At 50.1% G+C, this 23,804-nt stretch overlaps 1 protein-coding gene across 4 annotated transcripts in view; it reads left to right on the plus strand.

Moving 5' to 3' along the window:
* CNTFR (ciliary neurotrophic factor receptor) overlaps positions 1-23,804 on the plus strand; it is a 172,290-nt gene that overhangs the window by 87,360 nt on the left and 61,126 nt on the right. For all 4 annotated transcript variants that reach the window (XM_072360370.1, XM_072360371.1, XM_072360373.1 and 1 more), the window contains exon 3: positions 16,908-16,989. In XM_072360370.1, the coding sequence (XP_072216471.1) occupies positions 16,908-16,989 (82 nt within the window). The remainder of the gene's footprint in view (positions 1-16,907; positions 16,990-23,804) is intronic.

Raw genomic sequence — 23,804 nt, forward strand, 5'->3', positions numbered from 1 at the left:
GATGTACAGTCCCGTCCTTAAATAATTTCACAGTCCAAGGGTAAAGGCTACAGATGAGTATGGGCTGTGGGGATGGGGAATACGCAAAGTTTCCAGGTCAGTGTGGCAGGCAGCGGTGTCACTGTAGAGTCACCAAGCTGCTTTACAGCAGAGCCCTCTCTGGACAGCTTTTAAAAATGTATGTGATATCTCAGAAAAAAACGTGGCTGGGGTGTGGATTCCAGCTGTGCACTTCAGAGATTTCCAGTCTTCTGTTTCCCGTGCATGAACCCAGCACAGCACTCTGCAGCCCAGGCTCTGACTCTGCTCCTTGCTGAGCTGTGCCGGGAAGCAGGACGCCATATGGGACCCCAATGGGCTCACCAAGAGTGATCAAGAGAGAAGAGGGGGAAGGGAATGGATTTTTGTGCCTCAGCCTTCAGAACACTGCCCTGTTGCATGGGATGCTGTAAGGAGACGGGAGGCACCTTCAGCGCCCTTCCAATGGGTAACTTTGTGTGGCAGAGAGCGTGACATAACTGGCCAAAATGCTGATGGTTTCACCAGCTGAGTGAGCACCTCCCACCCATCTTGGGGGCTGCTCAGAACCACATGCTGGCTGTACAGCTGTGCATACATGTGAAGTTGAAAGGTTTCTTTGGAGGAAGAAGCCAAGTGAAGCACAGTCAGCTTCTCTGTGGTTCCCATTCTTTTGCTTTCTTCTTGGTGCCACACTGGTACTGTATGGCTGCTCATGGGCTTTCCTCTTGCAGTGATTTTGGGTGGCTCTAAATAGGATGGGAAGAGGAATCCCAGTTTTCTGGCTACCTTTGTTTCACGGTGTTGGTACATGATATCCTACAGCAGATATTATTCTTCTGGGTAATGCATCCTTCTTCTCCCAAAAGTTGAGAGCCAGCTCCATTCCCTTGCAAAGCACAGTGCATGACAGAGCAAGGAACCACACATTTGTGTTGAGCAAAGTGTTTTGCAGGAGCTCTCCCTGTCTGAGGCTGTTTTGTTGCAGATGTGTTGTGTCCAAGCCACAAGCATCCAAATATCCACAGCTGGGAGTGTTACCAGCACCCAGTGGCACCCTGGGGGCAGAGCAGGCTGTCTGGGTATGCTCCCTGAATGCCCCAACCACATTCTGTACTCTTCCCAACATCCTCATCCTCACCAGGGCAGGATTTCATGTCTCAAAGTGGATACGCTTCTCTTGGCTCAAGCTTTATTCCTTCTGAGGGCAGCTGATTTTTATAGAGGAAGTGACATTTGTTTTCTGCAAGGGTGACACTTTGCCCTTCCAGAGCCGCCTGAATTCCTGCTAATCCTCCCCTCATTCATTTTGCACATTTTTCTTCACTCTGCTCCTAGACTATGGCGCTGTGCTAAGCATCGTAGTCAGCAGCAGGTAATTTAAGCACACATCTGCTTGCAATCTGGGAGGAAGGAGAGAGGCACTTTGTCTTTGTTAGGAGCCCAGCAGTCCTGCCTCCATGTGTACCTGGTTGCATTATAGCTCTGTGGTCACTCCAAGGGGGCCAGGTGGGACTCACTGGATGGGATGGGGACAAGGTGCTGTGCTGGGATCTCTCTGCCAAATGGGAGTGAGGCTTTGACAGCCAGGGAGGCACCCCCAAGGGAAGACAGGCCTCGGTCAGTGCATTTTGGGTAAGCCCTGGGGTCCCCTCACATCCCCACGGGTGAGCCAAAGGACGAGACATGAGCAGGAGGAGGTCATAACTATTGCTGTCGGTGTAGGGGGGATTAAGAGGCGCAAGTCCGTAGGAAATCAGGGCTTTTCTCCTCCCAGTGCTTCAAAGCAAACTTCTTTTAGTTAATCCTCCATAGCCTGTTGCTACTCCCTCCGTTTGTTACCCTTCTAATACACCAAGCCCCCACTGCTTCTGGGGCTGCACCAGAGTGAGGATGTGCAGAGGATGCAGGGGATGTGCAGAGATTTTAGTGGGTGAATAGAGGTTGCAGGGGGTATGTAGGGGGTGAGCAGAGGTTGCAGAGGATGTGCATAGGATGCTGCCAGCAAGAGTAGAGCTTGGTGCCTTCCTCCCCTGCTCCCTCCTTTATCTGAGCACCAGCTGAATCTCCTCTCCGCAGCTCCCTGTCTGTGAAATGGAATAAAAGCATTGCTTCATCGAGGCTAAGTAACTGCCTTCAAGAGTGGGAAGAGTGCAGTGTCTGCCCTGCCCGTCAGTGCTGCTGCGGTGCCATTATCCCCACAACAGGACAGGGTGGAGAGGAAGGGGAGGGAGCTGCTGGCTTTCTTCTTGGCAGTACCTGCTTCCCACAAGCAGCACAGAGATGCAGGGGGATCCATATGTCAGGCTGAAGGTGGGTGAACCAGGGGATAACGCTGATTTTCCTGGATAAATGAGCACTCAACGTGGCATTTTTGTAAGGAGCCTGAGCCGGTGATGCGACAGGAGACAGGAAGGATGCTGTGACCCAGGCTGCACTGCAGAGTGGGGTCCTTCTCATCCCTGCTCAGACCCAGGAGAGCATCCTAGGCACTGGATCTGATGGGCTACTTTTCCAGAAAAGCTCGCTTTTCCACATAATGCAGCTATGCTGCTCCGTCCCTGTCTCATCAAACTTGCTGCTGGCCATGCTGGATTGTTTTTCAGTTCCCGTTAAACTCCACCATCACAATCTTTCTGCTCCTCTCCTTGCTTTCTCTAAACCTTCCTCGCTGCACACAGCCCTTGCAGACCTCTGCCTTCCCTTTCGATTGCCTGCAACGAGTTTTAAAATGCATCAAGCCCTTTCCACGTGTTTTGCTAAGTTTAGACTGCCTGCCTTCTCCCTCGGTATCCCAAAACAGCTGCTGAATGAAAGGCAGTCGTGTTCTGATATTCAATACCATAATCAGGAGTGATTTGAAAATGTGTTGATTCCTTAGACTGTGGGAAAAAGACCTGTACTGCTGGCTAAACGGGGCTGGAAAGTAATGTGGGGTTTTTCAAATTGTTTTTTTTGTTTGTTTGTGTTCTGTTGTTTTTTTTTCTCTCTTTTTGATGGGTTCGTAGAAAAGCAACTCATAATTCTTCATTGCTTTGAATTTTCCCTGGAGGCTTCCATGGGGCTGAAGTCTTGCATTTATACACACTTGTTTGCAGAGCAGGCAAAATGCAGTGGATTCACGTGAAAGCCTTGGATTTGGCAGCATTGGAAAAAGGGGATCTGACTAATGCCCCTCAGCAGAGTTGTTGCAGCCCACAGATGCCAGACATCCCACAGGGAGCCTCATCCCAAAATTAGCTGAACTCAAACCCTCATCAGTGGAGAGAGGTGGAAGGGCTCTCCAGTGTCTGCTCTGGCACAGATGTTTGCTGTCACACTGGGGTCTGCTGCTGGCAGCTGTGGCAGAGGCATCCTCTAGGGAAATGGCCCTACAGTAAGGCTCAGCCCTCCTTGAAGAGCACAGGTGAGGTGCAAACACCTGGGCTCAGTCCGGATGCTGCACTGCTGGTCCTGCTTGGGCTCTCCTCCATCCATCCGCTCTGCTCGGCAGCTTCAGGTCCTCTAAAGATTGCGTGTTTGAGATATGTGTAATATTAGTCCCCATAAATCACATCAAACCTATAGCTTCCAGCGCTGCTGGCTGGGGTCCTGGCAGCCTCTCTTGCTGTCACTCAGATGTGGGATGTCTAGGTTAGCTTAATGAGGAAGCCAGACTAAGATGAAATAATTAATGCAGCTGTAGAGTAGAGATGTAGGAGTCCTGAGGGGATAAGGCAGCTTGGCCCAAATCTTTCTCCCCAGCCGAGATGAGCCAGGTCTTTGTGGAGGTTGGGAAATGCTCCATTTCTATGGCGTATCTCATGGAGCTCTGTTTCCTATTTCCAATGGGTACCCCATGGAGCTTTGTGTCCTTTTCCAATGGGTATCCTGTGGAGCTCCATGCCCATTTCCAGTGGGTACGCTTTGGAACTCTGTTCCCATTTCCAGTGGGTATCCCAAGAAGCTCTGCACCCATTTCCAATGGATACTCCATGGAGCTCTGTGCCCATCCAGCCCAGGGTGATACAGTTCACCACAGGCTGTGTGGGTTCAGGGCAGCCAGGGTTGGGCTGCTTGCTGGGAGCATGGGGTGTGTGAATGGCATCCTCTGGCTTGCACAAGCTCAATTAAAGCTGGTTTATTTAGTAAACACGTTCCAGGATAAAGCCCTTGATTTATAGACGCCCCGATAGCGCTCCAAGGAGGACTTGTACAACTTTAACTGCGTTTTCTCAGCATCACACCAGCCCAATAAAAGTGAGTTCATATGCGCTGCACAAATTCTCACTTCCAATATAAAAAAGATTTTATGAGACTGGAAGTCTCGTCGGCTCTGCGGGGCCGGGCGTATTGGCGGATACTCCGCATGACAGACCCTCTATTCCTCTTTGAGTTGTCAGACTTCAGTAGCATTTACAGCTATTTAGCTATCAAATTTTATGTGCGGCTCTGAGAGAAATGTGTCTTTTAAATACTGCTCCGTCTCATAAACAGCAGTCTGTTAAACCATGTCAATTGTACAAGTGTTTCACCAAGCAATCCAATGCAATCACACACAGCTCTGGTCATTACCTGAGCAGCAAAGTGCTGAACAGCACCCCAGCTTAATTCTCTGAGACGATCTTCTCAACTGGGCATCCCCTTCCCATGTCAAGGCTGTAAATGGTGGTGCTCCAGCACCAGTGTAAGAAAGACACTGGTTTATAGATTGGGTTAGAAAATCTTGCCAGAAAGGAGGGGAGGCATGGAAAGTGTTTAACCAAATTGATTGTGGATGCCCCATCCTTAGGAGTGTTCAGATCCAGCTTGGCTAAGCTTTGGACAACCTGAGTGGGAGATCTCTCTACTTCTGGCAGAGGGTTGGACTAGATGGTCTATAAAGGTCCCTTCAAACCCAAACCATTCCATGATTCTGTGATCACATCCCCAGTACTTCAACTCCATGCTCTGCTTTCCCTACCTGGTTGGCTCCTCTCTATTCTTCTCCCATCAGCAATACTGCTGAAGAGCATGCACTGCTCTGCAGTTTATTTGGTGACCCAAGCTGAGCCTATGAGCACTGGACAAGGAACAGACATTTGCTCCCCCTTTTCCTCCTGATCTCCCTCTTTGCTGATGGTGCAGTCGCGCCAGCTCTGCTTTGGATATAATTTACAGACTCCTAGCAGAGTTTCGGAGCGGAGCCAGGCTTGAGTTTTCAGCCTCTTTCATTGTTTTCTTCTATTTCATTTCACTGTTATTTGGGTGTAAAGCAGTAACGCTTTGTGTATTTCCAAGCCCAGAGCCTCTTGGAAAGCACAGGTGGTGCAAGTGGGTCTGTGGGTGCCTGCACCCAGAGGCGCGGGGTAACGAGATACACGGGATGTCTAATTGCTGCCGTGCGCTGCGCAATGGGAGGTTCACTCTCCCAGCGCTGCTGTTTCCGCATGCAATGAGCTGGGAGCCAAGGAGGAAAAAATATATGTGCGTGTGCAGCATGGTTATTTTCAAATATGAAATTGCACCTGCAAAAATAGAAGCCAGGAAGGGACTGGCGAGCAGCTCCAAGCTGGGAGGCGCGATGCATGGAGAGCAGGGGATGGGGACGGTGTCTCCGAATTTCTTTCCCATGCTAGCTCTGGCTGATAGTTTCAGCGGACGTTACTTTTCCTCCTGCATGCATTTCCATTAATCATCTGCTTGTCAGCGCTCTTCCCCCCACCTCCCCTCCACTGCCAAGACTCACCGAGCAGCGCGCACGCACACAAGCGCCCATGCACGCAGCGTGCGTGCTGATGAGCTTGGCTGCTCGTTAATCACTTACTGGTGTTGTATGAGTTGTGTTCCAAACCACAGAAGGTTTGGAAGTGGGGAGGAAGGCTGTTCCCTTGAGGTCAGGGCTGTGCCATGGTGCAGCTCTGCGGTCTCCATCCAAGATGCAGTAGTGAGTGGAGAAGCCGTTCAGGTTCATTCAGACACATTTCACTGGGTTATTGGAAAGAATCATGTATTGGATAGGAGTGCCAAAGTGAGCTGTCCCACTCCCAGAATTCATAAGGGACTTATTTGTGTTTAATTTTTCCTAGCGATGATGTGCTTCTGCAGCCATCCTGGCTAGAAGTAACCTTGGGAGGCTTGTAGCCCAGTGCCAAGCAGGGCGAGTGCTGCATTATGAGCTGTTTGCTTCTCCCACCTGGGTCTTGGTAAACCTCCAAGGTCACAGATCCCATGCTATCTTCCAGTGTGTGACAGTCCCCATGGGGAAACTTCATAGAATCATGAGACTGGAGAGGACAACTAAGTTCAGCAAGTCCAACTGTCAGCCCAGCCATACTGTGCCCACTATCCATGTCCCTCAGTGCCACATCTCTACCATTCTTGAACACCTCCAGTGATGCTGACTCCACCACCAACCTGGGCAGCCAATGCTGTTGCATCTCCACTCTTTCAGAGTAGAAATGTTTTTAACATCCAATCTGAACCTCCCTTGGCACAACTTAAGGCCATTCCCTCTTGTCCTATTCCTGTCACTTGGTAGAGGGGTTGACCCGACACTTTACCATAGCTTCCTCTGAGGGCTTGTAGGGAGCAGTAAGGTCTTGCCTGAGCCTCCTCTTCTCCAGAATGCACAGTCCCTGTTCCCTCAATCACCCTCCATAAGTTATATGCTCCAGCCTCTTCACAGCTTCTCTGGACACACTCCAGCAGCGCATTGTCTTTCTTGTAGTGAGGGGCTCAAAACTGAACACAGTACTCACAGTGACAAGTCAAGCCTGACCTCCCTTTTTTGCTGTTCCTGCCTGCCGTCTCTTGCCTTTCCACCATGCAGCACTGGTAAGATTCTGTCTTCATCATCCTGTAGACACTGGCAGGCAGCTGTTAGGTCCCCCCAAATCCATCCTTTCTCTAGTCTGTCCAAGTTCAGTTTTCTCAACTTCTCCTCATCCCCATAGGCTTCCAGCCTTGTGACCACAGTAATTGTCACTGGTCTTACAAGGATCAGCATTGCCCACTGTGTAGTGGAGTTCCCCCTAAACAGCAGTGTCTCAGAGGCGCTTTAAGGTGTGCATTCTTTTCTCCTTGAATAATTTCCTCCTCAGCGAGATCTGGCTGACCCTGTGTAGGCAATAACCTGGCACTAGACTTCCTTTCTGTTTGGGATGGATCGCCAAAATAATCAATTGATTTGTGTGTGTGTGTCTGTGTGCTCATGCACACAGGTATGAACATTTTGTTCAGAAATTCTGATTGAAAGATTCAATAGTTTTTACTCCTTTCATGTGAGTTTCAGAAGTAGTGTTTGACGGGCTCCTCCATCCAGGTAGGGAATGAATGGCTACCGTATCACAGAATGGCTTGGGTTGGAAGGGTCCTCAGAGATCATCCAGTTCCAACACCTTCCCTAGGCAGGTTTGTCATCCACCTGATCAAGTTGCCCAGGGCCGTATCTAACGTGACATTGAGTATCTAGGAGGAAGCAAAATGGGGGCAGAAGTGTGTTTTTCCCCTGTTTACTTCCCATCCATGGTGTTGTCCTGCTGATGGAGGTAGGTGGGCCAGCCAGTGGTTGGCTCAGCTTTTCATTTTATCTGCCGTTGAGGAATAGTTGGAGATAGAAGGCGAAATACAGCACTTTCTTCTTCCAAAAAAGAAAAAAGAGGGGGAAAAAAAAAAAAAAAAGTGAAGGGAAAGGAAAGGAAGGAGCCTGTCTTGCACACTGCACCAGCGAACGCTCATCATCCTGTAACAGGAGGCCAGTGCACATGAATATTCCTGTGTAATATGCGCGAGTGATGAGCCCCATATGCAGACCTTGGGAGAAATTAAATATTTTCTATGGCGTTTTCCAGAGAGCCTTTCTATCAAAGTGCTCGGTCGGGAGCCAAAACGCCACAGCTTTTGCAACCCCAGCTGGTTGACACTTTAAAAATTACTATTATTATTATTATTATTTTATTTTTCAATGCTGATGAATATTTTCTGATTGAAAAACAAACAAACAAACAAGCCATGTCCTGGCAAGTCAAATCCAGGCAGAGTTTTGGAAGGGGCTGGAGGCCACCGGTGGTTTTTGGGGGGGGGGGGTGTTGTTTTGTGTGTTTTTTTTGTGGAAGGCTCTGGAGCCTGCAGGAAGGGTCCAGAGTTAAAGCACACACATGGTCGGCATCTGTCCGGCCACAAGCACTGGGGAGGCTGCTGGAAGCACAGCGCAGGTACAGGAAGGCCCCTGGGGCCAGATCAGGGATGGAGTGGCTGGAGGGAACAGGCTGGGTCTGACCTGTTTTGACCACGGATATAGGGCTTGCAGACATAGGCACAGGCATCATTTTTGGAGCATCCACTCAAACCCTCACATGGAAAACAGACACCACATGCAGATCGCTGGCGCCTGTTCGCCGAGGGATTGATTTATCTGGGAAGACTGGAAGTGGCTGAAGATTGGCTGCTCAAGGCTCCCCCCCCCATTTCGAACTGTAGGGAAATACAGCTGATTACTGGGGATCCTGTGCTTGCAGAGGTGTAAGCAGTGCAAGTAAGATCACTGGGAAGGAGCCTGAGGAGGGACACCCATGGGTGGTGGTGGTGAACCTTCTGATGATGGTTTGTTGTGAGCACGGATAGTTGGATAGTTATAAGACAGATGGAAGTGGCATAGCTGGATATAAGCTGGCTTGTTTGGGCTTGGGAACGGGAGAGGAGGGCTGGAAGAGAGGAGAAGGGCTTGGGAAAAATGTGATGGAATCTTACAAAGTGGAGCTTGGATTTTTTTCTTTCAAGTAGGCAGATAGACTTCAGGTTGTCATTTGCTTGCTGGTGTTGGTAGGTAAGAAAGTAGCGTGGATGTTATACCTCAATTTGGCATTGACTGGGGGATGAATCAGTTCCTGGGCTTGCCAACAGTATTTGTGCCTTTTTCTTCCTTGCAGGGCTAGAAACAAATTTCATTTTAACCAGTTTTTCCTCATTATTGAATATCTATTTAATTGCTGTCTTTCGATTACAAACTCTTATTGCAGACATCTTGTTCTCTCTTTCCTTTTTGGCAGCACACCTGGAAAGAGACCGAGAGCTGAGACATCATCCAAGTACAGATTAATCATAAAATTACAGAATCACAGAGTGGCTTGGGTTGAAGGAGGGGCTTAAGAAGGGACCTCAAAGACTGTGCCGTTTCAGTGCCCAGGCTCAGCCTACAGCAGCTCTGTGCCTTGATTTTGGGCTCACTAGTGCTCATTGCCTCAAACCAGAAGGGATGTTCACTTCCAAAGCTGTATTTACCAGTGCTGCTCATGCACTGGGGGTGGTTTTGCACTGGGGGCATGCTAGACCCATGCACTTCCAGTCTGCTCTATGGTCCCCCATTGCCTCCCAGCCCTGCCGCTGGGCTCACCACACTGTTCAGGCACGTGTTTGCAGCACAGCCGCCCCATCCCCCCCCTCCTTACCTCCATGGAACTACCTCCCTGATGTCAAGCAGCTAATACCCCCTAACAAACATGCTAATTTAAGAGCTGTTAAAGCCAGGGGCCAGCATGAGGTCACAGTCCACACAAACAGATGGTGTTTTGTCCTTGATAATTAAATTTTCCTGTAGTTCTGGGTGAGAGGCTTTCGTGCCTTTTATTTCAGCACAGCTGCTTCAGGACAGCCCTGCTTCTTCCTCCTCATTCTCTGCTTGCTCCCGCTGGTGTGGTGCATCAGGACCTCGGGCAGGGGACCCTGGGGAGGACTTGAAGGTGGTCTGGGAGGCTGCAGGGTAGGGAAGCCCCTCGAAAACTCATTGGAGGCCAGGTGAGCTGCATCAGCCTTTGGCCCCTGTTTGGCATTGCTGGTGGAGGCCCAGATCTTGCTGGAAATGCTGCCAACATAGCAGGCAAAGAAGGATGCTTGGGGGTACAAAGGAAAGGGTTTGGTTCCTCCTGCTGCTCCCCAGGGAGGCTGTTCTTGGGGCAAGCATGTCACTCTGTTCTTTTCACCGTCCTTCACATTCCTGCAGCTGTCAGAGGGCTGCTGGCAGCCCCTGATATTGCTGTCTCTCACCAAAGGTGACAGTGAGCATCCCCACAGTGCTGCCTTGAGGAATCACAGGGCAGCCCCTTGCCTCGGATTCCTCCTCACTCACTGCTTTGCTTGCCTAGTCCAAACACTGTGGGCTGCTGTTGCATATGGGGGCAGTGTGGGGCCATTGGGATGAAGAAAGAGCAGCGAGTAGACAGATATCCCCAAAGTACCAAGGATGTATGGGGAGTACTGGCCCCCAGCATCCCAAGCCCCAGCATCCCACATAGAACAGCCCAATCCTCTTGCACAAAGAAGAAAGCAAAAGCAACAGCAGTTGGAACTGTTTGGAACTCTGCTGTTCCACCAAACAGGATTTCTGATGCAAAATGTTACCATGTCATTCTGGGCTTCCCCCTCCTTCCCTAATTGTGTTTTTCCTTTTCCTCTCTGTTTCGCTTAGGACAGCATATGACTGTGACATGGTGTTGGACTTTAATGCTGTGATGTCTTTCTCTGCCCTGGAGCTTTTTAAGGCATGTTTGTGAGTTCATAAAGCAGCTTGGCCACAGACTGTCCTCAGGGCAAAAAGCTGGGTTTTGAGCAAAATCATGGGAGAAATTGAAGGGTGATGTTACCCTATGAACAGCAAAAGAAATGCTGCAAGTGCTTGACTGGATATCACAGACTGAACCCAGACTGCAGCAGCAGGGACTCCCTAAAAGTTCTGGAGCTTTTTGCTTAGAGACATGTTTTAGGGTCTGTTTTTGTTTGTTTGTTTGTTTGTTTTGTTTTTTTTCCTATCATCATTATTTTTTTGTTTTCATGCCTGAATACTGAAAGTTCATGCGCTAAAATTCATTGCAGCATTAGGATTGTTTTCCTGGAGAAGTGAAAGGAGCAGGACCTTCCACCAAACACGGCACTCGTGGTGATCTCTTCACCTTCCTGGGAGGGGCACTGGGAAACATGGGATCCTTGAGCATCTCCTGTCACCCATCAGTGCATCTCCTGTCACCCATCAGTGCATCTCCCGTGGATGTGAAGAGGAAGAACCTTTGGAAAAGTACCACCCAAGGCCCAAAACAGGCTCTCGAAAAGCCATGGCACTTCTTTCATAGAAGCCAACTGTTGATTGACTCCTGCAGCACATCTCTGCAGGGAGCCAGGAAGTGCTCAGTGTGGGGGAAAGTTGATGAAAAAGGGGGGAACACACAACAGTGACTAAGAAAAATGCCATTTGTTCTTGTTTCCTCCATCTTAGGGTGCCAGTTTGGAGGGGGAAGGATTAGGGCTCATGTATACATGCTCACCATTGCTTCATGCCCTGTGTGCGCTGGGTTGGTGAAGAACAGGCTCAGGGGTGATGTTTCTCTGCAACCCATGCCTGTAAGGATTCAGCCTCCTCCTGCCCTCCCGTGCTTTCTCCCAGAACCAATTTTGAAGACACGCATCGCTTATTAGTATGCCAAGCTTTGTGTTGCCTTTTATCACCGCTGGAACAGATGGCTGGGCTTGGACCGCTGCCCTCCGCTTGCAGATAGGCTGGTTCATTTGGTGGCAGCGGCGAGGACAGGTACAAGCTGCAGGAAACATCCCTCTGTGTGGCAGGAAGAGGGGACAGAAGGAGGCAGGCAGCTGCCCATGCGTTAGACTGGAACGATGGCTGTGGAGCCAAGGGCTGTTCATAAACAGGGCTGCTGGAGATGATCCCAGTAATGTGCTTGGGTGAGAGCCACGCTGCAAGGATGGTCCCCTTCCTGTCCTTGGAGGAGGGCAGGTTGTAGCACCTATTGTCCATTTCTTAGGGACAAGGTGTTATCTGCAGAGTCCTGATGTGGTGAGACTCAACTTCATCATTTTGCAGAGGGCTGGCTTGAAAGGAAGGGTATCCTTCCTTTCCCATCCTGTTCCTGGAGCAGAGATCCTCCCAGCCCTGCAGACACAGGACTGAGATTGGTTGTCCTGGGGATCTCCAGTCCACAGCTCCCTGCCCATCACATGTCTGTGATCCATACAAGCCAGAAATTACCTGTCCCGGAGTCCAAGCAGGCAGTTCCCCTACCAGCCTGTGATGTTTCCTGCGATGCTCACACATCCCTGGATGTTCTCAACTCCCTGCAGTGCCTCCTGGAAAGCTGCTCTTCCATCTCTGTGTGCACACTGAGAAGCTCTGGTGGGTGCCATTCTCACTGAGACCATGGGAATGTCACGGCTCCACGCTTGAGCATTTGTGTGGTAGAGCCTAGAGCCCTTCAAGCAGCTGGGCTAAATGGTCTTAGTAGTCTCTTCCAACCTTAATGGTTCTAAGTGTGTGGCTGCCTTGATGTGCATGTCTTCAACCAAAACAGATGGGAGTTTTTCTGAAGGTCTTCCTTTCATTTTCCATCCATCTCTCCTTCTTCCAGGCAGGAAAGAGATGGAATCCTTAAGAGCAAGGAGTCAGTTATTTCAACTGGTCCAGCAGTGCTTGGTCTGGGCGAACATTGTGCTAATCACCATTTTGACAGTGGGAAGTCAAATTAGATCTAAGGAGCCCTTTCAAGTGACAGGGCTGACCCCGCCGATAAGGCTTTATGAAGCACATATTAAGAGATGCTACAGCCTGTCTTCCCTTGAGCTAAAAAATGAGGTCTAGTGCTGATGGAGCACTGTGAAGCAACAGAGCTTTAGGGCTGCAAATGAGCCTCTCGTGTTGTATGTTGAGCAACAAAGGTGTTGTTGTCTGTTTTCCCCCATTATGCTGTCGCAAGAAGTGTAATCCCTGTGGGGACCAGTGGTGGGGATTTCTCTCTATCCCATGCAGCTCTCACATGGGATGGCTCTGTGAGCAGAGGGCTGGCTGAGCAAATGGTGGCTGTGGTCAGCCTTTTCCTGTTGAGCTGGTGCCCTGGAGCTGTCTGCTGCATCTCCAGAGCACATGTTATCCTGATGAGGTTCAGTAAGGCCAAGTGCAGGGTGCTGCACTTGGGTCAGGGCAACCCCAGGTATATTATACAAACTGGGAGTAGATCTCCTTGAGAGCAGCACTGTGGAGAGGGACCTGGGTGTCCTGGTGGACGAGAAGCTGGATGTGAACCAGCAGTGTGCACTTGCAGCCCAGAAGGCCAACTGTGTTTTGGGCTGCATTAAAAAAGGGGTGGCCAGCAGGAAGAGGGAGGTGATTGTCCCCCTCTGCTCAGCTCTTGTGAAGCCCCATCTGGAGTACTGAGTTCTGACCTGTGGCCCCCAGCACAGGAAGGACATGGAGCTCTTGGAGTGGGTCCAGAGGAGGGCCACTAAGATGATCAGAGAGCTGGAGCACCTCTCCTGTGAGGAAAAGTTGAAGGAACTGGGCTTGTTTAGCTTACAGAAGAGAAGGCTCCAGAGAGAACTCATCGTGGCCTTCCAATACTTGAAGGGAGCATTTAAATAGGAGGGGGAATGCCTGTTTACTGGGATGGATAGTGATAGGACAAGGGGGAATGGTTTTAAACTGAGACAGGGGAGGTTTAGGTTAGATATTAAGAGAAGGATTATCACACAGAGGGTGGTGGCACACTGGAACAGGTTGCCCAAGGAGGCTGTGGATGCCCCATCCCTGGAGGCATTTAAGACCAGGCTGGATGTGGCTCTGGGCAGCCTGGTCTGGTGGTTGTTGACACTGCTCATAGCAGGGGGTTGAAACTGGATGATCATTGTGGTCCTTTTTGACCCAGGCCATTCTGTGATTCTATATGATTCTATGTACTGCTTGCAGTCAGTGTCTGCAGCATAGGTGTAGCATCGTGCCCCAGCAGCAGGGAAAGTTGTCACATCTCCTCAGGATGTAGGTGTTCTGAGGTGTCCATAGTCAGCACCTGCAGTGCAGGCACACAATAGCATTTACAGCCAGCATCTGTAGGACAGGTGTGCTGTAACGTCAGCAGTCAGCATCTGTAGTGCAGGTGTGCTGCAGTGTTGTTATGGGCACCTGCAGCGCAGGCAGAGCTTCATGCCTACCATCAGTGCAGGTGTACCACAGCAGCTGCAGTTGGTGTCTACAGTGTGGGCTCACCACAGTGCCTGGAGTGCCGGCACTGCAGAGCCCATGGACGGCTCTTGGCAGAGCTGCAATGGAGACACAGAGGGAGGAAATGAGTTAATTGAGGTTTTTGGTTTTTTTCTCTCCTGGATCACCACTTGAGAGCTGGGCCCTGTAACAGCAGAGCTGGGGGGAATTTACTGACAGAAGGCTGTCGTGCAAGCATGAGGTTTGGAAACCAAGGCTTTTTCTACACATTTCTGGCAGATGCTCGCAGGCTGGCCAAGCAGCTTTCAGCAGGCCATAGCTGGTTGCTACCTCATTAACCAGCAAGTGTCTCCATGGCTTTAGGGATCCTATTAACAGGAGGTGGGAAAGGATCTCAGCCAATGCAGAGGAACACCCTGGGAGTATGAAGCAGAGGTTGGCATTTTGTTTTCTGGCTAGATACCCACTCCCCATCCTTCTGCTGCCAGTCCTACCCCTTCACACCACGCCAGTTCACATCCCATCACTGTGCCCCTCACCCTAGTTCAGGAACAGCCTCTAGTCCTGTCTTCACATCTTAGTTCTGGCCGCATCTTGCTTATACAGGGCCTGTCTGACCCAGGGGAAGCACTGCTGGTAACACATTTGGTGTAGAATGGGAACTGCTGGAGGGGACCATGCTCATGTCTACATTGAAACAGCCTCTAAGAATGACCATCAGAGCTCCACTTTCCACTCTGCTGCCAAGAAATGATTCACCACGGGGGCAAAAGCAAATATTGTCCAAACTGCTTTTCTGCAGAAGATTGAGTTCCCCACCACTGGGTTTGCTGTGATATAAATGTGGTTCCCCACTGTCACCTTTCATATGTTTCCTGCAGGAGCAGGGACACAGCCCAGGGTCCCTCCTGTTTGAGCACGGCTGGTGCTCTGCTGCTTGCTGCCCCATGCACCTGCCTGCCAGGGTGCAGGCATCTGTTAGAAACACCATTAGATGAGCACATGCAGCCAGCGGAAATTTGCATTGGAAGCATCTGCAGAAATGCTGGAGGTTTTGTTATGTATGTGGAAAAAGCATAATAATGGCTTTGGGCAAATGAAGCAAATGCTGCATGGGAAATTGTGATTTGAGTGAGGAAAAGTTGGTTTTGTTTAGATGTTTCACACTGAAATAGCTCCGATTCCTGCCTGGCTGCAGGGCTTGTCTATGAGATGAAATGGAGTTTTGCAGGGGAAAAAACTGAGCAGTGGGATCTCTGTGCTGGAACTGGGCACTGTGGGCTTCCAGAGGACCTTGGCCATTCCCCCACTCTCTATTCTGCCTTTGTAAGCCATGCAGCATCACCTTTGAGAATCCCCTCCCCGTAGTACCCATCTGTGTATGGGTCTTGCCTCAGGGGAGGCTGCCAAGCAGGCAGGCAGAAGCAGAAGCAATTATTTTAATGACTTGATAAGATGAGAAGCAGGGAGGGTGGGAGGTTGTGATCCCCAGGAGGAGCAGTAGATGTGAGATGGGGAATGCTATGCTTGGGATAACATCGGCACGGAGGCTGCAGTGAGCAGGGGGATCACCTGGGGGGCTGCATCCCCACTGCGATGGGGACACAAATGGCAGCAGTGTCACAGAGCATGTGATGAAGATGAGTGCAGGATGCAGACTGGGGAGCAGGCATGGGGGAAGGAGGAGCAGGACAGAAACACAGTGAGTGATAACAGTGTAGTAATTAGCACTCAGTGCTTCTCCACTGGAGCTTTCAAAGGCCATTATCTCTACTTTGCAGACAGGGAAACTGAGGCACGGGGAGAGCAATTTGCACAGGGTGACCTGGGAGGACTGGGGCTGTTGCCATGCTATGTGGAGATCTGCTCTCACCACCAGCCCTTGTGGTGCAAGCCCATTGACATCAATCCAGCAGCAATGTCCCGTCTCTTCTCTGCACTCCCCTTTTTCAGTACCCTAATTACTGCCCTGGAGAGACATTTGGAGCTGGGCTGGTCCCGCTGCCCTTCAAAACCTGTGTGCCCAGCCACATTTGCCTTCCTATCCAGCCCACGAAATCTCATGTCCTGCTGCAAACTCGAAGCCATCTGGGCTCCTGCATGGACTGTGTTGGTAATGGAATATGTTTTGCTGTTGTTTTGTTTTGGGTTTGTTTTTTTTTTTTTTGCTGGCCAATGCAGCTTCCCCTTTATTTAGGTCTAAATGGATGCCATCTGGCTAACGAGCCTATACTCATGTTCTAGATTAAAAGGCAATCCTCCACGCGTTACCAGTACGGTGCTTTAGATTAGAGAGGTTTAAATGGTTGTGAAGGTGTAATTTGCTTTTCACACAGTGCTGTTCACCTCCTAGCAGACAGGCTGGCATCACTGCTGTATCCCCAGCAGCTCCCTCCTAACCCAGTCCCCTGAGTGACCCCCTTGCTGTGTGACCAGGAAGGGTCATGCTGTTTCTTGTCATCCCAGAAATGCTGCAGCAGGGATGGCATCTGCATCTTGCACATCCTAAGCATGGAGGACTGCTATGAGGGGGTGGGGTCTATCTCTTACAGAGGAAAGATAACTCCTGGTTACTTATCTTGATTGGGTTACACATGCCTCCCTGTAGTGCTGAAGGGAGCCCAGCCCCAGGGCTTGACTTCTTGGGGAGAAGTTGAAAAGCAGAGGAGAAAAAGAGAGCAGTTACGCAAGGTGTATCATAGCCTGCAGGCACCTGGGTCTGCTGGCAGCTCTGTTGGAAAGTGCCACAGGCCGTGGAACCATCAAGCAAGTGCTGACAAAACGCCTCCTTTTGCTATAAGTTCTCCCGCTGCTGAGCTAAAATCTTGCTGCGTGGTATCCCCTTGCTCCTGCCCTGCAGGGTCTAGCTCTGGGTGCGCTGCTTGCAGTCTCTCCTATGGCAAACCCTGACCGCTCCTGCCTGTGCTTGCTTCCACAGATGGCCAATCCTGTCCCGTCAGCCTGCTGCGTGGTGCTCGCTGCAGTGGTGGTGGTGTACGCTCAGAGGCACAGCCAGCAGGGTGAGTCTCGTCCCAGCTCCAGGGGGATCCCAACAAATGCAGGTGCTGCTCCTCTGGCCTCTCTCCTAACACAAGCTGGGTGTGCTTTCTGCATTTGCCTGATGTTTTATTTCTGGATGTCATTGTTTTCTCCTCTGCTTGGTGTGAGCATCCCCTCCTGCCCATGCTGGGGGTTTGGACATCCTGTGTCCCACCAGTGCCTTCTGGTCTCCCTTGGAGCAATTCCCCCTGCCCAGCCCCCTGCTTGTTCCAGGATGCCCCTGCCGCCTTTCCCATCCCTTTAACTCCTCTTTTTCTGCACCATGAAGGGAAGGAAGGGTGGGAAAAAGCAGAGTCTGACAGCCCCAATGCCTGACACCCAATCCCATGGCTATCACTGCTGCCCCATTGTACTGTCATCTCCTTGGTGTGAGTTTGGCCTCACGTCACATCTGCACCCACCATTAGCTCATGTTTCTCTAGGTGAGCAGAGGATCTGGGGCTTCGGAGATATGATATTTTAGAGTCACTGATGGTACTGCGAGCTGGAGGACCCTGTGCCACCCTGGGTCCAGACCTGAGCGGGGTGTTTTTGGGCAACTGTCTGGGTTCCTCTATGGTGTCACCCGTGGTAGCCCTGCAAAAGTGGATGGAATGGGGTGCCCCCATAGCTTCATGGTTTTCCTGACAGTCAGCAGTTGCTTTCAGTGGGTTGTGGAGTGGAATTTTGTGGGTTGGCTCTGATAAGAATACATGTGCATTCATGAACTTGGTGGGGCTGAGGAACCCTGCCGGAGTACCTGCTCTAAATCCAGATTGGTGGCTTTGTGCGGCCCTGCAGCTGGGGTTTGGTGGCATGTGGGTTTTCTTGTTTTACCTGCCTAGAGTTCACCCCTTGCCCATAGCTGCAGCCTCATCTCCTGCCCTCATCCCCTGCTGCAGTTGCCATTTGGGCTGGGAAGTGGGGCTGGAGGAAGAATGAATCCCACTGATGGCAGTGACTGGATGGAGTGGGGGAAGGTGCAGGTGTAGAGTCCATTTATCATGCTCTTGAGGCACGCTCAACTTTAATAGCTCATGAAGCACTTTTAAGAGATGCATTAGCGCTGAATACGTGAGCGAGGAGGATGTGACAAGCTGTTAAGCAAGCAGGAGCGCAGCACAGTGGGGCTGGCCACCCGCTTCTGGCTCTCACGTGCACTCTGGTGATTACTGGAGCGTCCTGCAAAGTGCCACATGAATTTATAAAAGCAGCATTGGGTACAACAGTGGTGAGGTGCTCATGTGTTAACTCCTCTGATGCTCATCTATGCTCCTCCTTGGAGCTGGAGGAGTAAAGGGCACATTTGTTTGCAGTGCAACTCTCCAAGCCCTAGGGTTTTGGGGATGGAGGTGGTCATACCTGAGGGGACCTGTATCAGCTGCCCTTCCTCCATCCCTCCCTAGGACAGTCTTGCTCTGGAGAACAGTTTGCTTCTAGTGATGCCCACCTATGCTTGCTTTACCTGAGCATGGGTTAATAATCACCATGCCTGAGTATGTGATCCTTGCAGGCTGCCCAGTTACCTTTGCTTTGTATCCACAGCAGATTGCTGAAGGGAAGTGTCAAGCAGGAGACAAAAGGATGGAGCATCCAGTGGGGCTGAATGGGTGAATAGAGGTTGCATGGTATGCTCACTGTGCATCCCATTGCTACCAAAGTGGTCTCGCTGCACTGTGGATCCCATCATGTTGGGTTGCTGTGCTGTGCACAGTATGCTGCACCAGCATTAGTGGTGCTGCAGCAATCCATGCAAGAGGCAGCTCTTAGGTCTTAGTTGCCATGACCAGAGAGAGCCCTGTCCCCATCAGTCAGCCTTGCCAGAGTTATATCTGTGGCTGTTCCAGATTGAGATTTCTCTTCTTTTAAAAGAGGAGTAATTCTGTTTTATTGATCCTCACCTTGCTGAATTAACTCATGTTTAAACAATAATTATGTTTTCACATGGGAGAGGAGAGAAAGAGATGAACGTCTCTGGAAATGAATGCATTTCAGGCGCCGCAAGCTGGGGTTAATTTATTGATGAGCGGAGAAACCACTATCTCCTCTGTTTCTCACCAGTAACAGGCAATTAGCCCCCATCCTTCCTCAACCGAGGAAAAGACAAGAGATTTTGTTTCATCAGTTTCCCTCCTCTCCTGCTCCCTTCAGCCCCAGCACTAATCGTTTGCAATCGGTTCTGCTGCAAAGCCTCCCAGGAGCTCCCATCCGCACGCGCCTCGTTAGAGATGCTGCCCACATTGCAGCTAAGACAAAGCCTGAGCTGATAAACAGCCTTTGAAATGCACAGCAAAGCCATGCAAATCGGCTTCTCTGAGAGCAGGTTGACTGTGGGTACCTTCTTTTCTCCCCTTTACTTCATGTGATGTTTATGTTGGCTGACAAGGATGTGACCAATTCTGTTCCTGCATCACTCGGCCCATGTAGGTCCCTGGAGCATCAGCCTGGCAAGGTTAAACCAGTTGCTTTGCTTCTTTAAGTTTTGCCTTTGTTTCTCTGTGAGGGTGGTGTTGTATTTTCATGCAGGTGCATGATTGGTTTGTAGACATGCATATGGTTTCTGATAGTGATTAAATGACATCAGTTGAAGTGCTGGGATGAAAGTCAGTCCCCATTGTGGACAACCCAGTCCTTACTGGGCTTCCAGTGGGGCTCAGGGGGTTCCTTTTGTGGCAATCTCTGCACTTATGCTGCCAGACATGATGCTACCCATGTCCTACACCCAGGGAGGACTGCGCCCATGGAGGCATCCAGGAGGACGTGCTTTTTTAGTGTACTACTGGAGTGGGAGTCTCATGGCTCCTGGATGAGAGATGCATTCAGCATAGCATGCTGACAATGCCTCTGGGCTTCCAGTGCCACTTTACAATGCAGAATGCACTTACATGGCAGGTTTTAGGGAGATATGGGACCACCAGAGACCCAATTTGTGCATGTTTGGGAACAGAGGGAGGTGTATTTTTCTGCAGCAATATAATTTGGAATTTCAGTATTTCAGTGGTGCTGGGACAGGAGAGAAAAGTTTGGGATGATTTTTAAATCCCTTTTTTTCTCCCTGTTCACAGCTGGAGTATTCCTATTCCTGCACATCACTGAATTTTCAGAGCTGGGGCTGTGATCCTCTTCCCTCTTCCATCTCTTGCTGTTTCTCTTGCATCTGATATTACTTACCTGCTCAGCAGGTTGGACTATATTAGGATCCCTCTGTGCCCCCCAGGACAAACAGCTTTGCTTCCTCTGATCACTTCAGAAACAGAGTTTGCAAAGCCTCAGGCATCCGGCCATTCTTTCTGCCTGATTTTGTCCCATTATTCACTGTTGAAAGAAAAAGCAGAAATATAGTTACCTGTGTGATTCCTGGGATGACTGTGCACCATTTCTGGAGGCTGGCATCCAGCAGAATGGGGATGCATCCCTCCTGCCTACCTTATTCTTGGACTCTGCTCTGCCAAGGGGCAGATGGTGCTGAGCTTTTCTCTTGCTTTTCCCTGCAGCAGCTGGTGTTCATGTCAACCCAGAACACGCTTCATGGGTGCTGAAGCCCTGCTCCAGGCTGGTCGTAGTGACTGACAGCTCTGCTCCGTACCATTCATATTATAAATAACTGATCTGTAAAACTCTTCTAAGAAAGCAAGTGGCTGCGTTAGTGACACATGCTGCTGCACAAGGTGCAAGAAACCCAGTACAAGACAGTTCTCCAGAAGTTAGGGATTGCTTTAGAGTTTTTCTCACCTCTTTGCTCTTTCAAAGACTCCGGATAGAAGGGAAGCCTCAGCATCCAGTCTTTGGACCCCCTTGTGCTTTTCTCTGCTAGATTTCAGGGTACAGACGTTACCACCAGATAAGTACCTACAGACCCCAGCCAGGCCAATGGCTGGGCTTCTCCTCAGCATCCTCTTACTCAAGCGCAGTTCTTGCTTTTTCTCTGTTGCTCCTAACAGTCTTCGCTGATACTGAGTGTCTGTAGCCATCCTTTCTGAAATGCATTCAGTGGATCTAAAGCGGCAATGCAGGAGCGGTCTCTCCAAACTTCCATCTATTCTCTGCTCTTATCAGCTATCAGAGTGCCGTGCAGTCATGCATTAAGTGACATGACAAACATCTGTCATGTGTTGTTTGTTTGGTTTCCCATCCTTTCTCCAGGGTGAGATGTGTGTGCAATGGAGTGTTTTGGAATTTCTGTAAACGCCCGTACGCAGCTGCTCGCTGTTTGCTGTGGGGAAGACAAGGTCAGAAGGACAACACACATGTGTGAGCTGGAGACTGCCATGGTGCAGGCTTTCCTCTGAGAGAGCTCAGCCTTCTTGTTGCCTTGCATGGCAGCTCTGCCCATGGGTTGAAGATCTTCAAGTTATTTTCAGGTTATCTTTAAGTTTTGCTCCAACCCAGTTCATTCTATAATGTTGTGATTGTACCTTCCCACCTCCTGGCATCTCCGTGTGTCTCAGGCCATGTTTTGTTCTGTTGTTTCATCTCTAGATGGCTCCTGCAAGGCCATTTAGGAACTGTCAGCATCCATACACAGCCCTAACTGAAAATGGGCTCGTGGACAATGGACTTGTCCTTTCTGCTCTATACATCAGCCTTCATGTTCCTTGTAAACTTTTCCAGTGCCAGCTTTATGCTGCCTGCAAGATAATTGATAAGGAGAGTGATTAGCAGTGGGCCAAGAGCAGATTTCTGCAGGACCATGCTGGGTACGCCCTCCTGCAATGATGACTCCCCATTTACAATTAATTCCACGTTAACAATCAGATGTTTTTAATCTTCTCTGTTATAATTCTGGATGCTGTCATTATCCAGCTGACTAAAATGCCAGCTTTGCTCAGTGCATGAGCTGGTTGCAGAGCACTCCCGGTTGGGGAGCAAGGCTTGGCACAGCCTCTACCTGCCCTGCATCCTTCACTCTTTGTAAGCCATCTCAAAGCCAAAATGCTGCTCACATGGGCTTCATGGAGAGCTCAAAGAGCTGGAACCAAGGTATTGTGCTGGATCAATAAGAGGACACATACTGGCATTGGAAAGGCATTATCGGTGTTTTCTCAGCCCATACTCTGACTAAACAAGCTTTGGTTCCTGTTGATTTTCACATTTTCTGTTCCTGAAAGAGCTTAGTCCCAAGGCATACATAAAGAGATGCTCCTGACTTCTTTCCCACTGCCAGGGGTGAAGGTGCAGGAGGCATAGCATAGGGATGCCTTTGCAAGGAAGATCCATAATCTCCATCCCTAGGTATCCATCACTGTGACAGTTTCCCCTCTGCATCCCCATCTTCCCTGCCTGCCCACAGCCTCAGGGAAGCAACAAGGACAACGATTCACTCCTATCTGGGCAGATACCCTAGCTGCAGCCTGTTAAAGATCACTGTATGCCATTAGAACAGTAAGTACCTCATAAGGGCTTGGGATCCCCTCACTGCCTTGATTTTCTTGCCTTACTGCGAAGGTGAGTCTGGCTGATAAAAGGAAGCACAGCCACATGCTGTATCGTCTCTTCTCCAGCTGTCCCCCATTTTCTCCCTCCCCTCTCTCTGGCCCAGAACACTTGGCTACTTGTGCAGCACAAACTGCATCTCCTGAAGAATACGCTGTCTGCAAAGCAGGAGAAAACAGCAGAAATATCCCCAACTCCTGGAACATCTCTTTCTATTACTGGATGTCCCTCTGAGCTGAAGTAGACTTCCTGCCCAGACATGGAGTGAATTATGGCCAGGCTCTCGGAGGCTGACCTTGTGGTCAGCCAGGGCACGGGCTTGCTAATAAATGTGGTCATCCCCTACCGCAGACAGCCTATTTTTAGTGCCTCTGTTTCCTTGCCTGCTGCCTTGCAGCCCTGCCCAGTGGCCCTGCAGATCCCAAGCTGGCCACCCCGGCAGCATGGCTCATGCTGTGGGATAGCCCTGCTGGGAGTAAAAGCCTCGCTCCTCCCACCTGGGACACAAGACATTCAGGGAAACCATTCTATGTGGTGCCTGTTAGTTTTGCATGCACACAGCAGCGTGGCTTCTCCAGCTGGGATGTGCTATGGGACTGTGGCTGCACTCCCTGTCTGCTGGGCAAGGAGCTGTGAGCTCGCTGCTCTTACCCAAAGAGTGCACTTAAGAAATAGCTGCAGGTCTGTGCAAGGCAAGTGTCCCATTGTGCAAAATGCTGTTGGGTACAGAATGAGGGATGCTCTTAAAGTAGAGCGGAGGTTCTGGAGCAAAGCAAGGATCCTGGGCTGAGAACATGGGAAGAACAGCATAGAATTGTTTGTGTTGGAAGGGACCTTTAAAGGTCACCTGGTCCAACTCCCCTGCAACGAGCAGGGACACCTAAGGCTCCATCAGGAGCATCTCCAGCCTGACCTTGAGTGTCTCTAGGAATGGGGCATCCACCACCTCTCTGGGCAGTTTAAATCTTAGAGCGAAATATGTAGCATTAACAAATATATGAACATCAGCTGGTGTAATGAAGTGGATCACAAAGCTATAGATATAGAAAAATAAATAAAAAATGTGTGGGTCTGGCAGGTTTTGAAGAAGTAAATCTGCAGTCTCAGAACAGGGAAAGATCATCCACAACAACGATAAGAGGAAGACGATGTTAAGGGGATCACAGTCTGCCAGGATTCACTAGTTCAAGGAGTGGCAAGGAAAATGGTGTCTCAGTAGCCTCTTAGACTTCATTAGACATAATGGGAAGCACTGACAGCAAAAACTGGGGTTCACAGCCCAGTTAGCTGTGGAGCTCTTAGTGAGGAGTTTCCATCTGAGAAAGGAAGCCCTAGGAGTTCCCCAAGCTGCCAGGGCCCTATG

Source organism: Excalfactoria chinensis, chromosome Z, assembly GCF_039878825.1.
Source record: "Excalfactoria chinensis isolate bCotChi1 chromosome Z, bCotChi1.hap2, whole genome shotgun sequence".
Taxonomy (NCBI): Eukaryota; Metazoa; Chordata; class Aves; order Galliformes; family Phasianidae; genus Excalfactoria; species Excalfactoria chinensis.